This window comes from Notamacropus eugenii, chromosome 5 (genome assembly GCF_028372415.1).
Source record: "Notamacropus eugenii isolate mMacEug1 chromosome 5, mMacEug1.pri_v2, whole genome shotgun sequence".
In the NCBI taxonomy this organism is placed as follows: domain Eukaryota; kingdom Metazoa; phylum Chordata; class Mammalia; order Diprotodontia; family Macropodidae; genus Notamacropus; species Notamacropus eugenii.
Genome location: NC_092876.1, coordinates 186,446,131 through 186,462,847, shown reverse-complemented (window position 1 = coordinate 186,462,847; position 16,717 = coordinate 186,446,131). Strand labels below are relative to the sequence as shown.

At 35.2% G+C, this 16,717-nt stretch overlaps 1 protein-coding gene across 5 annotated transcripts in view; it reads right to left on the bottom strand.

The window, feature by feature from the left end:
* PARP4 (poly(ADP-ribose) polymerase family member 4) overlaps window positions 1-16,717 on the bottom strand; it is a 118,258-nt gene that overhangs the window by 60,475 nt on the left and 41,066 nt on the right. For all 5 annotated transcript variants that reach the window (XM_072611653.1, XM_072611652.1, XM_072611651.1 and 2 more), the window contains exons 12-15: window positions 16,461-16,559; window positions 14,934-15,117; window positions 13,433-13,592; window positions 4,175-4,299 (exon numbers count right to left, since the gene is read on the bottom strand). In XM_072611653.1, the coding sequence (XP_072467754.1) occupies window positions 4,175-4,299; window positions 13,433-13,592; window positions 14,934-15,117; window positions 16,461-16,559 (568 nt within the window). The remainder of the gene's footprint in view (window positions 1-4,174; window positions 4,300-13,432; window positions 13,593-14,933; window positions 15,118-16,460; window positions 16,560-16,717) is intronic.

Below are 16,717 nucleotides of genomic sequence, written 5' to 3'. Positions count from 1 at the left end.
TCTGGAGCAGAAGTGAGGCTGGTGACCTGCACAGCCCTCCCTCACTCAAAACAAAGTCAAGTGCAAGTCATGCCATCATTTCTCTGATGGCATGATCTTCTTTGGCAACAAAGGATGAACACACCACTTCGAGGTCTGTATCCCAAAGAGATCATCAAAAAGGAAAAGACCCACATGTACAAAAATATTTATAGTAGCTCTTTTTGTGGTGGCAAAGAATTGGAAATTTAGGGGATGTCCATCAATTGAGAAATGGCTGAATAAACTGTAGTATATGAATGTAATGGAATACTATTATGCTATAAGAAATGATGAGCAGGCAGACTTTAGAAAAACCTGGAAAGACTTATATGAATTCATGCTGAGTGAAACAAGCAGAACCAGGAGAACATTGCGCACAGTAACAGCCACATTGTATGATGACTGACTTTGATAGACTTAGCTCTTCTCAGCAATGTAAGGGTCTAAGACAACTCCAAAAGACTCATGATGGAAAATACTATCCACATCTAGAAAAAGAACTGTGGAGTCTGAATGAAGATGGAAGCAGACTGTTTGCTCTCCTTTTCTTTTGTTGTTTTCTTCTTCTTTCTCATAGTTCCTCCCATTTGTTCTAATTTTTCTTTACTTCATGACTAATGTGAAAATATGTTTAATATGGACGTATAAGTAGAACCTATATCAGATTGCACACCTCTTGGGGTGGGGAGGAGTGGTAAGGGGAGAAAATTTAAAACTCAAAAGTGAATGTTGAAAACTACAAATTAATAAATTATATTAAAAAATGTTTTTGCTTCTGACTATTGCCACTCCCTCATCTACCCTCCCTTCTATCAGCCCCTCACCTGCTATTTCCCTAAACCCAAATGAATGTGTTATTCCCTCTTTCAACCAATTTCAATGACAGGTTCAAGCATTGCCCACCCACACCCATTTTCTCTGTCACTATAAAAGCTCTTTCATACCTCTGTCATGTGACCTTTCCCCTTCCCTTTCTCCTAGTTCACCCCTCTTTCTCACCTTTTAATTTTATTTTTTAGGATATCAACCCATCATAGTCAACTCACACTAATGCCCTCTGTCTATCTATACATTCCTCTAACTGCTCTAACAATGATAAAACTCTTAGGAGTTACAAGTACCATCTTTATATGTAGAGATGTAAACAGTTTAACCTTATTGAATCTCTTATGATTCCACTTTCATGTTTCACTTGAATCTTGTATTTGAAAGTCAAATTTTCTATTCAGCTCTGATCTTTTCATCAGGATTGCTTTAAAGTCCTCTATGTCATTAAATACCCATTTTCCCCCTGAAGGATTCTACTCAGTTTTTCTGGGTGAGTGATTCTTGGTATAATCCTAGCTTTTTTGTCCTCTAGTATATCATATTCCCAGTGCTCTGCTCCATTAATATAGAAGGTGCTAAATCTTGTGCTATCCTGATTGCAGCTCCATGATATTTGAATGGTTTCTCTCTGGTTGCTTGAAATATTTTCTCCTTGACTTGGGAGCTCTGGAATTTGGTTATAACATTCCTTGGAGTTTTCATTTTGGGATCTCTTTCAGGGGGAGATAGGTTGATTCTTTCAATTTCTATTTTACCCTCTGGTTCTAGAATATAAGGACAGTTTTCCTTGATAATTTCTTGAAAAACGATATCTAGTTCTTTTTTTTGGTCATGACTTTCAGGTGGTCCAATAATTCTTAAATTATCTCTCCTCAACCATTTTTCAAGTAATTTGTTTTTCCAATGAGATATTTCATATTTTCTCCTATTTTTCATTCTTTTGATTTAATTTTATTGCTTGTTGATGTCTCATAGCCATTAGCTTCCACTTGCACAATTCTAATTTTGAAGGACTTATTTTCTTCTGTGAATTTTGAATCTCCTTTTTCATTTGGTCAATTCTACTTTGAAGAAGTTCTCTTTAATGAAATTTTGTACATCTTTTCCATTTGGCCTATTCTGGTTTTTAAAGTGTTATTTTTTGAGCATTTTTTATACCTCCTTTGACTCTTTTTTCATGAATTCTTGCATCACTCTCATTTCTTTTCCCCTTTCTCTTTTATTTGATTTTTTAAATCCTTCTTGATTTCTTCTAGGAATTCTTTTTGGGCCTGAGACCAATTAACTTTTCTTTTTGGAAGCTTTGCATATTGCTGTTTTGACATTGCTGTCCTTCTGAGTTTGTGTTTTGATCTTCCTTGTTACCATAGTAACCTTGTAAGGTCAGGTTCTTTTTGGTTTGCTCATTTTTCCATCCTGTTTCTTGATTTTTAACTTTACGTTAAAATCGAACTCTTACCCCAGGGTGGAGGGAGCAATGTCCCAACCTTCATATTTTATGTGCTGCTGTTTTCAGATTTAGTTCTGAATGGTCTGTAAGGTTTCAGTTCTTCTAAGGTGGTATGATCTAAGGAGACATGTGGTCACTGCTCTCCTGGCTTATGCTCTGGTGTGTGAGTGACCACAAGCACTCTTTTCTGCCCTGGAACTGTGTTCTTATACCTGCAAGTGCCCCTCCTTGCCCTGGTACTGTGACCTGGAACTGTGTATGGGCAATGCTACAGAGTCCTGTTCTAAGTGCCAGGAAAGAATCCCCTGGAATCTCCTTCTGACTAGTTGTCTAATCCCCTTATCATCTGTGGGCTGAGAGTACAATTCAGTTGCCCCCAAAGCCTGCTGTGGGCTTCTGGGAGGTGTGACTTGCATTGGTGTGGCCTATTTTGGATTTTGTTCCACTCTCATCCTATTGAGACTGCCCTTTTCTGCCAATCCTCTAAGTTGTCTTGGGCTGGAAAATTGTTTCACCTTGTCCTTCTGTTGGTTCTACCACTTCAGAATTCACTTTGAGGCATCATTTTCATGTTGTTTGGAGGGTAATTTGCAAGAGCTAAGGTGGGTCTCTGCTTTTAGTCTGCCATCTTGGCTCCCCCCAACTTACATCTTTATTCAAAAGAATGATCTTCACAACTATAGGACTATGTAGGTGGGACTAGATAACATTATTGTAAAAGGATTTGTTGTTGCTCAGTTGTTTCAGTTGTGTCAGATTCTTTGTGACCCCTTTTGGGGTTTTCTTGCCAAAAGATAGTAGAATGGTTCACCATTTACTTCTCCAACTCATTTTACAAATGAGGAAACTGAGGTAAATAGGGTTAAGTGACTCTCCCATGGTCACACAGCTAGTAAGTGCCTGAGGCCAGATTTGAACTCAGGAAGATTAGTCTTCCTGATTCCAGGCCTGAAACTTTATCCATTGCACTACCTACCTTGTCCATGAAAAGGATTAAGGAATTTAAACAGACTATAAATTCACTATGATTCAAATGGTTAATATGACAGCAAAAAAATTTAGTGTGTTTTTAGGTTATTTTGCGAGAGGTAGAGTATGTAGGCCTAGGCAATAATCCCATCGTACTTCTGCCCTGATCAGACCCCATCTGGAACACTGTTCAGATATAGACACCAAATTTTAGGAGCATGTAGACCAACTGGAGTATGTCTAGCAGAGGGCAAACAGGATTGTGATAGGACTGGCAAGATCACATCATAGAACAACTTGTTGAAGGAAACATGGAAGTTTAGCCTGGAAAAGAGATTTAGGGGCTAATAATAAATAGTAATGACAGTAGTCTTCAGGTCTCTGAAGGCTTTCAAGTAGAAGACATTTAACCTTTTTCTTTTGGCCTTAGTGGACCAAATCAGAGGTGAGAGTGGAAACTTCAGAGAGACAGATTTAGGCTTGATTTAAGAAAAAAAATCCTAAGATTAGAGCTGCCTAATAGTGAAATAGGCTGCCTTGGGAAATAATGGATTTCCTCTTACTGGAGGTCTTCAACTAAAAGCTGGATAATCACTGTCATGGATGGAACAGAGGGGTTTCATGGGTCAGGCATAGATTAGAGTAGATTGCATCTGAGGTCCCTTCTAAATGAGATTTGGTGAGTATGGTCATGTGATCTTAAATCTCTTATTTTCATGAGGAATTTTTAAAGTTATAAAGCAATCAGGCAATTATTGTCAGGATCCAATGATGTATATATAACTATAGAAAGACTAATTTACTTCGAAAAGATCACAAAAATGCAATAAAATTTAGAGAATCTAGACTCCTATTGCTGGATTTGAGTATAGTTCTTCATCAAATGCAGTACAATATAAACTATACCTGGGCTACGAAGTCCATTATTCTTCCCTTGATATGAATCTCTTGAAGAGGGATTTGAATCCCAGAAAGATCCTGAAGACCAGCCTTAATGTTGATGAAAGGATCAGCCTCTGGTAACGCATAATCTAAATAGCAATAATTTAGTAGTTAGGTGTTTTTTTAAGTGTCTTTCCTTAACCTAATACACTTATATTTTATGGCAAATATAAAAATAGCAATTTATTTTGAATAGCAGGGGATGAAGCATAAGTAAATACAGTTTTCAGGCAGCAAAAAGCAGTATTTGCAAAAAATAATTTTTTCTTTAAAATTTTAAGAATTTTGTTCTCTCAGTGTTCTGAATAGTAAAACATTTCAACATTTTCAGCATTTTATTTTTTAAATTTATATTTGAAATCCAAGTATATTTCTTGAATAGTTAAATTTATCCATTAGTATACCAGTGGGATTTGTAACACTCACTATTAAATTCAAGAAAACTCTAAAGCTATCATATGACTTCTGTGACATAAATATTTGATTTTTTCTTTTTAAAGATATTTTAAAATTTTATTGCTTATTTATTTTTACCTCCTTCTCACATACTCCTCTATTCACTGAGGAAGAAAGCAAAATGATATCAGTTATGCATGTGAAATCATGCAAAACATTTCCATATTAGCCACACTTTTTTAAAAAAGCAAGAAAAATAGAGAAAAATATACTTCAGTTTGTACTCAGAGTCTATCAGTTATCTCTCTCTGTAGGTGCATAGCATATTTTTCATCATGAATCTTTTGGAATTGTTTTGGATCATTGTACTGATCAGAGTTGCTAAGTCTTTCATAGTTGATCATCATTACACCATTGCTGTTACTGTGCACAATGATCTCTTGATTCTTCTGACTTTATTTTGCAACAGTTCATATAAGTTTCGCCATATTTTTCTGAAATCACTCCCCTTGTCATCTACAGCACAATAGTATTCCATCACGATTATATGCTACAAGTTGTTCAGCCATTTCCCAAGTGATGAGCATTCCCTTGATTTCTAATTCTTTACTGCCACAAAAAGAACTGATATAAATATTTTTGTGCATGTAAGTCCTTTTCCTTTTCCTCTGATCTTTTTGAGGTAGAGACCTATTAGTGTTATTGCTGGGTCAAAGAATATGTACAGTTTTATATTCCTTTGGGCCTAGTTTCAAATTGTTCTCCAGAATGGTTGGCCCAACTCATTACTCCACCAATAGTTCATTAGTGAACCTATTTTTCCCTCATCGCCTTCTGCATTTGTCATTTCTGATAGGTGTGAGGTAATACTTCAGAGCTCTTTTAATATGCCATTTTCTAACCAATAGTGAATTTTTTTATATGACTATAGATAACTTTGATTTCTTCTCTGAAAACTATCAGTTTATATTCTTTGACCATTTATCAATTGGGGAATAGCTTTTATTTTTATATATTTGACTCAATTCTATACTCAGTATATATTTGAGAAATTAGACTTTTATCAGAGAAACTTATGTTAAGAACATTTTCAGGGGGAGGTGGAGCCAAGATGGCAGAGAAAAAGCAGCAACCTGCCTGAGCTGTCTCCAAAACCCTTCTGAAAACCTTTAAATAGTGTCATAAAACAATTTCTAGGACAGAACTCACAAAAGGGCAGGGCAAAATAATTTTTAAGCCAAAGACAACTTAGAAGGTCAGGAGAAATGGTCTGTCACACCTGGATAAGAGTGGAGCACAGTTCAGCACAGGCTGTGCCAGCACAGATTCAAATCCAGTAAACCAGGAGCAGGCCTTTGGAATCTCTCAATCTGCAGTGGCAGCACCTGCTTCTGGAGCTCTCAGCCCACCCATGGTAAGGGGCTCAAACAGCTGATCAGAAGGTACTGAGGCAGGACTCTGTTGCTTTGCCCATACTCAGATCTAGATTGCAGTCCTGGGTGGCAGTCCCAGAGTGAGGAGGAGCACTAACACACTCCAGCTTGTGGCTAAAGTGGAGTAGGGACCCTCATCACAGTTCCAGGGCAGAAAAGAGTGCTTATGGTCAATCACAGACCAGAGCACAGGTCAGAAGAGTGGTAAATACCTCTCTTTAGATCCTACTACCTTGGAAGAATTGAAAACTTACAGTTCCCTAGAAGTATCTCTGAAAACAGCTGCACAAACCCTGTGAAGCTTGGGACAGTGTGCCCTCCACCTTGGAAGCAGAGCTTTATTTTAACAAAGAGTTAAAAGTCAAGAAGTAGGCTGGGAAAATGAGAAAGCAACAGAAAAAATTCTGACCATAGAAATCTATTATGTTGACAAGGAAAATTAAAACACGCACTCACAAAAAGATAACAAAGCTCCTACATCCAAAGTCTCCAAGAAAAATATGAATTGGTCTCAGATCATGGAAGGGCTCTAAAAGGATTTTGAAAATCAAGTAAGAGAGGTAGAGGGAAAAATAGGAAGAGAAATAAGAGTGATGCAAGAAATCATGAAAAACAAATTAACAGCTTGGCAAAAGAGGCACAAAAAGAAATACTGAAGAAAATAACACTTCAAAAAACAGACTAAGTCAAATGGTACAAGAAGTACAAAAGCCCAATGAAGAGAACAATGCCTTGAAAAACAGAATTGGCGAAATGGAAAAGGAGGTATAAAAGCTCATTGAAGAAAATAATTTCTTAAAAATTAGAATTTTGAGCAAATGGAAGCTAATGACTTTATGAGAAATCAAGAAACAATAAAACAAAACCAAAAGAATGAAAAAATAGAAGACAATGTCAAGTATCTCTTTGGAATAGAAAAAAAACCCAACTTGCCTGGAAAATAGATCCAGGAGAAATAGTTTAAAAATTATTGGACTACCTGAAAGCCATGAGAAAAAAAAAAACCTAGACATCTTTCAGGAAATTATCAAACGAAACTGCTCTGATATTCTAGAACCAAAGGGTAAAATAGAAATCCATTGATCACTTCCTGAAAGAGATCCCAAAAGGAAAATTTCCAGGAATATTATGACTAAATTCCAGAACTCTCAGGTCAAAGAAAAAATATTACAAACAACCAGAAAGTATCAATTCAAATATCATGGAGCCAGACTCAAGATAACACAAGATCTAGCAGCTTCTACATTAAAGGATCATGGGTTTGGAATATAATATTCTGAAAGGCAAAGGAGCAAGAATTACAATCAAGAATCACCTAGCCATCAAAACTAATTATAATCCTTTAGGGGAAAAATAGATATTTAGTGAAATAGAGGACTTTCAAACATTCTTGAGGAAAAGACCAGAGTTGAAGAAAAAATTTGACTTTTAAATACAGGACTCAAGAGAAGCATGAAGAGGTAAACAGGAAAGAAAAATCATAAGGGACTTACTAAAGTTGAACTGTTTACATTCCTACATGGAATAGAAATCTATCTTATCCTACAGGAAAGTACGAGGGTAAAGAGATAAGAGAAGAGAGGGCAGATTGGGGGAGGAGGTAGTCAGAAACAAAACTTTGGGGAGATAAGGTGGAGAAGTTACTAGAAATAGTAACTATGAAACAATTTTTGAAGCAAGTTTCATTGATAAAGCCTCATTTCTCAAGCATATAGAGAACTGAGTAAGATATATAAAAATAAGAGCCATTCCCCAATTGATAAATGATTAAAAGATATGAACAGTTTTTGGATGAAGTAATCAAAACTATTTTCACCCATATGAAAAAATGCTCTAACTCACTACTGATTGGAGAAATGCAAATTAAAACAATTCTGAAGTACTATCTCATACCTAATTGATTAATAGGACAGAAAAGGAAAATAACAAATGGTGGAGGGGATGTGGGTAAAATGAGACATTAATGCACTGCTGGTGGAGTTATGAACTGGTTCAACCACTCTATAAGGCACTATGCCCAAAGGCTATAAAACTTTGCATACCCTTTGACCCAGCAATACCACTTCTAGGTCTGTATCCCAAAAAGAGATAAAACCCCAAAAGGAAAATGACCTATTTGTATAAAAATATTTATAGCAGCTCTTTTTTGGTGGCAAAGAATTGGAAACTGAGGGGATGTCTATCACTTGGGGAATGGCTGAACAAATTATGGTGACTGTAATGGAATACTATTGCCCTATAAGAAATGATGAGCAGGATGCTCTCAGAAAAACTTGGAAAGACTTAGATGAGCTGCAAAGTAAAATGTACTGTGTACAAAGTAGCAGCAATATTGTAAGATGATCAGCTGTGAGTGACTTAGCTATTCTCAGCAGTACAAATATCCAAGATAACTCTGAAGGATTTATGATGAAAAATGCTATCCATACCCAGAGAGTGTCTGAATACAGACTGACGCATACATTTTAAAAATTTATTTTTTTTAGTTTTTTGTCTATATTTTCTTTCACAACATGACTAATATAGAAATGTTTTGCATGACTATACATGTATAGCCTGTATCAAATTGCTTGCCTGCCTTTTAAATGGGAGGTAGAGAGGGAGGAAGAGAGAAATTCAAAGTTTTAAAAACCAATGTCAAAAAAATTATTTTTACATGTAACCAGAAAAGCAAAATACTAAATAAATTTTTTAAAAAAAGACATTTTCAGCATTTTCAAAGTAACTCTCAACTTATTCACTAAATCACAGATTATGATGTTTGTGGGAGGAGTTCTCAAAAGAGGAATTCCTTAGCTGATAAACAACATTGATTCTTCTCTTATATTCATATTATAGTAAATAACTTTCAAATCTTAGTATTTGTTTATGGAAACTTTTGAATATTTATTTCTGAGAAGCAAATATTGTAGATATGATGTTTATCCTTTATACCTCATAGAATTTTATTATCTCCTCTCTCTCTCTATGTGTGTGTGTGTGTGTGTGTGTGTGTATATATATATGTATATGTTTATACATATACATATATATATACACACATACACACATACACACACACACACACACACACACACACACACACACACATATATATATTTGTTTTGTTTTTTGGTCCTGGGGTCCATATTTCTTTTCTCTCTACACATCCTCATTTGTTAATACGGATTAAAGCCCTTCTACTTTCTCATAGATGGTCTGAACAACTTTATCATGTGGTGGCCATCTTGGTGATGAACTTCCCCTAACTTGTCTAAAGCAGATACATGATCTGTTATCCATCTGGTTCATGAAACTTTCTGTTTAGTAAAAACTGTGAGAGCCTGCATTCCACTGATTGGCTATTTCCATACCTTAATGAGGTATCAGAAGAGATCTTCAAAAAAATCTATAATCTCATCAATGAGGATATTTTCTGAAATTATATACATCACTATCCAAACATGCCAGCCTATTCTGTGTTATTTGTTCCTGCCTTTCCCTATAACTTCAGCACAGGTGGTTTTTCCATCATGTTGGGGCTTTCCTTGATATCTCTTACAGTTAGTTATACCTTCCTCTTACCACTTGACTAGCTCACCTTTTTAGCTCACGAATCTCTTTAATAATATCCTATGCACAGTTTCTCCTTTGTAGTTCCTTACGAGTTTATGTCTTATAGCACATTCACATCCACCATGTGGTTCTCCATGGCCTTTGGGGTAACAATTTAAAAATCTTTGGAAAGGGACATTGGAGATTGTAGTATTCTATGACCTATAGTTATATATCACCACCAGAAGAGTGCTGGTGTCTGGAAAAGTTTCAGGTAGAAGCTTGTAGTCCTTAAAATAACTTTCGGTTACCCAAAAGTAATTCAATCTATTTTCCTCCTATTTTCAACTCTGAGCCCAATTCAACATCCATTTGTAAATACTGGTGGAAGAACTCTATAGCTTGTCCATTCACTAATAACTTCACACTGTACAATAGACATTCTTCATCCACCTGCTTTTTCTGGATGGGCAGTTAAGACAAACTTCTGATTATGAATCTCAGTCCTGAGGCTTGACACAATCAACCCAATATCATTTGCAAAGAGGATTATATGGAAGAATTCAAAATCTGTAAGAAATCCCTTTTTAAAAAAAAAAGAAATCCCTTTTTAACTTGTAGTTGACATTGGATCTCTTTTCCATGACAGCAGCAACCACCTTTGAAAAGATACACCTTTCTGTGTTATGCCTTGACTATTATTAATGATTAGAGTATTAGCAAATAATACCATCTCTGTTATACATTTTAAGGAATTTTGCATAATTTTGACACATATATGGGATGTACCTTATCAGAGAAGAGTCTTTAAGATAATATGTTGCTCTACTGAATCAAATGCTTTTTATTAGCTGAAAATGGGTATATTGGGATTTTTCAGTCAACTATGTCAAGCTTTGGAATATCATTTGCAAAACTCTGACTATTCTCTTCTAATGCCCTCAAGAATTTCCTCAGTGATGTGTATATTATTCTCATAAAAACTGTAAGCATGTGGGTTAGTAGTTATGGATGTTTTCTTGCTTGTCGTTTTTGGCAATCAAATCTGACATGCTTCCCCACACCTTTGGTCTCTTCCTCTCCTTCAGATTTCTTGAAATAAATCTCAAGAACCTTACTATTGAGCCCCCTTTAACAGAGATGTCCTCTGTATATATTTTGTCTAGTTCTCCTGCTTTTTCTACTTTTGTTCTTTTCAATGCTTTCTCTATTTTCTCTATAATCACATTTAGAACTATAATGTTGGAGACCAAGTATGGCAGTTCTGTTGTTTTCATGGTGCAAAGAGTTACAAAATTATTTTCAGAACTTTCCTATCTTTTGTTTATTTGTTGCCCCTTTAGTTTCATCTTTAAAGGTTCTGCTTAGGTCAGTCTCTTGACAACTATCTTTTATATTGAATTTTCCCTCGATTGCTATTTTATGAGATGATCCTATTCAAAACTCATTAAACTTCATAAAAAGTTAATATTCTAAACCTATGGTGACCTGGCTGCCATCTCTCCCATCTCTCTTATGCAAAGCACATTTGTTAACTAAGACACTTTTTAATTCTTGCTTGATCTCCTTGTGATGGAAATTGATTTATACCATTTAAATTTCTACATGAAGATTAGACACCTATACAGCTGGGTCACCTAGCAGACAGAGAATTAGATTTGGAATTATGAAGAGTTGGGTTCCAATTCTACTTCAGACTCTTCATAGCTGTATGACGTTGGGAAAATCACACAATCTCTCCAACTCAGTTTCCTCATCTGTAAAACAGGTGTAGTAATAGCACTTACCTTACAGAGTTATTGTGAGGCTCAAGGGAGAAAATATATATAAAGCAATATGGAAACCTTAAAGCATTATATAAAAGTTAGTTTTCATTGTTGTTGTCATTTGTCAATAGCCTTTTCTTCATCCATTAACCTTTTTTTGCTATTACTAACTTATTTAAATTGGTTGTGTTGATGTTTTTATAACTGCATGCAATACCTTTTCCTCATTTTCTCTTCCTTCCTCTAGTTTTGCACTTATTTTAATCTTTAATCTAATAAGGAGGTAGTGTGACTATATACAGGCAGTTAATTCAGAATGATTCTCACTTCCACAATGAATCATTCCCGGAAAGTTAAGATGTAATCAAGTTTGAGTTCTGTTATTTCATTTAGGGCTTGTGATGTCTTCTTTTCTTGAACAAGATATTTATGATTTATGAAGACATTTAAATCTAAAGCTTCTATGCCTAAAGGGCTACAAAAATGTGCATACCCTTTGACCCAGAAATACCACTTCTAGGATCCCCAAGAGATCATAAAATGGGAAAGTGTCCCACATGTACAAAAATATTTATAGCAACCCTCTTTGTGGTGGTTAAAAACTGGAAATCAAGGGGATGCCCATCAATTGGGGAATGGCTGAATAAATTATGGTATATGAATGTAATGGAATACTATTATGCTATAAGAAATGATGAACAGGAAGACTTCAGACAGACCTGGAAAGACTTATATGATCTGATGCTGAGCGAAAGGAGCAGACCAGAACTTTGTGCACAGCAACGACCACAGTGTGTAAGAGATTTTTCTGGTAGACTTGGAACTTCGTTGAAATGCAAGGACTAAAAACATTTCCAATGGTCTTTTAAGGCAAAATGCCTTCCATACCCAGAGAAAGAACTTTGGAATTCAATCGCAGAATGTAGCAGATCATTTTCTTTTGTTTTACGTTTTGGTTTGTTATATGATTTCTCCCATTCATTTTAATTCTTCTACACAACATGACTATAGTGAAAAAGTGTGTAACAGGAACGTATGTATAGAACCTATATAAAACTGTATGCCATCTCAGGGAGGGAGAGGGGAGGTAGGGAGGAGGAATGGGAAAAAATAAGCTAAGTTATATGGTAGTGATTGTAGAACACTGAAAAAAATAAAATTAATATTTAAAAACTCTAAAGCTTCTGTATAGTATATAAATCTTTGGACTTTCTCATTCCTTATTTGTGGACCATATTTTTCACATTTTTTAAACATCCGTTCCAACTGCCACTTTAGTGTTGAAATATCTGAGTATAAAAGTACATATATGTACACAAATGTAAATATGTATACATGTGTACATATATATGTACACACACATATGTTGATTTAACTTTGAGAGTCTTTGGAAAAACTTCATAGAATTTCTTTACCTCTTCATCCTTTGTAACAGGTATTGGCGTATAAACTGAAAATATTTTCATGGTAGCATTTCTGAAAATAGTTATGAGTTATATGATGACCAAATAGTTTATGAAATGATGTATCTTGTTTCTTTGAGGCACATAATAAAGCCACCTATGTCATCCCTTTATTTGCCTCCCCTAGTAGAGAGAAGATATTATCTTTATTCTTTCATGTAGCTACAACTTTCTTCTGTCTCCTGGTTTTGTTTGTAGTAAGAATGTCAAGATTGATATGATTCAGTTTCTCCAGAAGTACTTACTTTTTGATATTTGGACAAAGATCTCACTTCTAGAGTACCAATATTTAAGGCTTATAGACAATATAAAAAACTGATTCTTAACATCCTTCTTCCCCATTTTTTTCTTCCTCTGCCACTCTCTCTGTAGAAGGGGAATGCTTCTTTGTTTTTTTCTTTGTTTTATGGGTTGCCATTGCCCAATATATATATATATACACTCAAAGTCTTTCCAGTATGGTAGAATAGCCAGAACTTGCACTTCATTGCCCTAGATCTTGAGAGTCAGGGTTACTTTTACCCAGTGAGAAGACTTTGGAGTAAGATTTTGTTCTATAAATATTATCAAACATAGGCATTTGGTAAATGCATTAAAAAAAAGAATGAATTAGTTAAATTAGAGACTTACCTTTAAGTTGTAAATGATCATTTAAAAGTTCGGGTCTGTTTTCCTCCCACTCAGTATTAGCACAAGGACAAAAGTCCTTTACTTGGTCTCCAGGCATGCAAAAGTTAACAAGGTATTTCATTTTAACCTGACTGGCTTTGTATACAACAAATTCATCATCCTAGGAAAAATGAAATGAAACCTTTAATAAATTGGTGGAATTACAATAGCAGATGTTTTCATAAAAATATATATTTACAAGTTGATTTAGAATTTGATGTTAAGACAACCAGCCTATGATAATGTGGATGTCATGACTGTAATTGATAGAAATAACCTGAGGACACAGAGAGGTAAGGCAACATGAAGAATTCCTTTTATGAAACTCTGTCTTTCCAATCTTGTATTATACTCCCTTCCAGGTGGCGTGGAATAGTGGACAGAGAGTAGATCTTGAAGTCATGAAGAGTGGGGATCCAATCCTGCCTCTGACATGCATCCTAGAAGCCCCTACACAATTCTCTAGAATATAAATTGAAGTTTCACTGATTTTTTCCCCTCTTTTTCTTTTAAAATATTTTTTCTTTCAAAAATACCATTGATTATATAGGATGGCTCTTTGGGAAGGAGAAAGAAAGGGATACTGGGGAAATTATGATGATGTAATAAAATGCATCAATAAAAAGTTATTTAAAAAAAGAAAAGTGACAGAGAAAGTGTTGACCTATATTGGAAGAGGGAGTTCCTTCATCTGGGAATTTCATATACAAATGAAATCATAGGTCCAGTCCCTATCCCCATCTCACTACCTTTTATTTTCTGTTTCAGTCAAATAATTACTTCCTGCCCCCTAAATACACAATGTACTCTTGTGTTCATGGCTTTGCTTGCAGAATTCCTTTTTCCTGGAAGACTTCTCTTCCCCTTTCACCTGTTGAATCCCTACCTATCATTTAAAGCCCAGCTCCTTAAGGAAGCCTTCTCTGATCCCTCAATCAATAATGTCCTTTCCCCTCAGGTCTTACACAGCACACTTTTGTGTGACTTTAACGCACTTGCCATAAAATATCATATACTATAGCTATGTTTAATCATGTCTCATCTATCTAGTACAGTGGAGAGGTTCTGGATTTGTAGTGAAGACATCGGGTTCAAATCCCCATTCCACCACATATTACAGGGTCACTGAGCAAATCACTTCTCTTTTCTGGGACTTAGTTTCCTCAGTCATAAAATGGGGGTGAGGGTTCTGCTGGACTATATCATTTCTGAATTGCCTTATAGTTATAAATCCATTTTCTACTAGTTATAGTAGCTTCTTGAGGGTATAGATCATGTCTAATCTAAATTTTTCAGCTGGTCCAGGGCCTAGAACAATGTTCTTTTGTCATGAACATTTAGTATATATTTGTTGTACTGTATTCATTTAGACATCAATGTATTTCATTCAAGGGGCTAGAATAACTAAAGACCCTTCTTCTAATATTCAGTAGGTCTCCTGATTGCATCAATATATAAATACCTGAAAGTCTGAGATGATATGTTCTGTTCTCCGAATTCCATGAACACTGTCATAACCAGGTGGTGGCTCAGTTAATGAGAAATCTCTCTTGTGCAAATTCATACAGGATCCAAGGGCAACATCACAAATAACCAGGAATCTAGTGCCATTCGTTTCATTTGGTTGTGAGTACTTAATGCCTGCACTATATGTGAAAGAATACATGTCATTGTAGTGCACTTGTATGCATTTGGTTTTTTAAGGACAATATAAAAATGTGCGCATCTTATCAATGGACTTAGTTACATTAGTGAAAAAATATTTATTAAGTATTTATGAAATCCAAGCAAATTGTTTTCTTTTTTGGAGGTATATTTACTCTTTAAAGCAAAACTAACGGGTGGCATTTGAACTCAAAGCGTAGAAAAAAATTCAGAAGCACCAGATTATATCACCTTTTTAAATGACATAAATGAAACAACAGAGGTCTTTGCCATAATTGAACCCAATACATTCATATTTCACAACCAATGTTCATTTCGAGACTACAATAATCAATAAATATATCTCAAAAAAGAAAGAGAAGAAAGAAGGCAGAGAAAGCTCATTAGAGAATAGTTTCTTTTCTTGGTGAAGATTTATACAATTAATTACATTTAGTTAATTAATTATAGCTAATTAATTACAATTCCCCATTTTGCTAGTTTTTCTTAGAGTCAAAAAGGTTACAGTCTCATTGGTAGTTTACCTACAGAAAACTGTTTTAATTATCATTGTAAGAAAAATTGACTTTGCATAACTGTCTAAATTAGACAACATTCCTTCTCACCCCAACTGACAACTGGTTTGTACAGAGGCAAATCTAAGTAGGAGTATAAGGGAAGAAACAGCTTTTACTTATAATCTAATTGTGTCATATATTATGATAATGTAATGGTGAATTGTGATATATAATGGTGAATGACCTTATAGAAAAATCAATATTATTGAAAGGCCAGTTCCCTTAAATCTATGAAAACAAAAGACATAAGCAAAACCTCACAGTCTTCGCTGTTGAAGAGGCTGAGGTTGGTGAATTGAGTTTAATAGCTGTGAGCTACAGTGGGCTCAAGGTGAAGATCTTTTGTACTAAAGTCAGCACCAGGATGGTGTAAGGGCTACCAGTCTGCCTAAGGATGGGCAAAGTAGCCCAGGTTGGAAAAACTGATCAGGTAAAAGATTCTATGTTGATCCATGGTAGAGTTAAGACTGTGGGAATCTGGGCTCTTCCATTTAGGGCAAGATAGGGAGACCTAGTATTTTCCCCCCAACCAACACACACACACACACACACACACACACACACACACACACGCATACACCCCAAACAAAAACCAAAAGACTTAACTATATATACTATGCTTAAAAAAATCAGTCACATTCAGTACATTTGTTATTTGGGAGGGAAATTTCATAAATAAAACAGAAAAAAAATAAAGTATCTAGGGTACTCAATTATTCACTGATAGTGACAGGGAGGGAGAAGCATGGTTGGAATACTTTACTGACCTGAGAGAATCACTGAAGTATATCCCACTACCAAGATTTCCAAAATCTGTTCTTTCTATTCCATGATCTTCAACCAATATTTTGGGTAATAGCAATCCCCTATATAAAGAAAGAATGTCATAGTCATATAGGGGAAAATGTGTTTCATCTCAGACTCACATATATGGTTTTTAAAAACATAAACCAAACAAACATTAAGATGCATTTCAAGTTAAACAAGAGGGAAAAAGAGGTCAGAGTATTACTTAAACAATAAT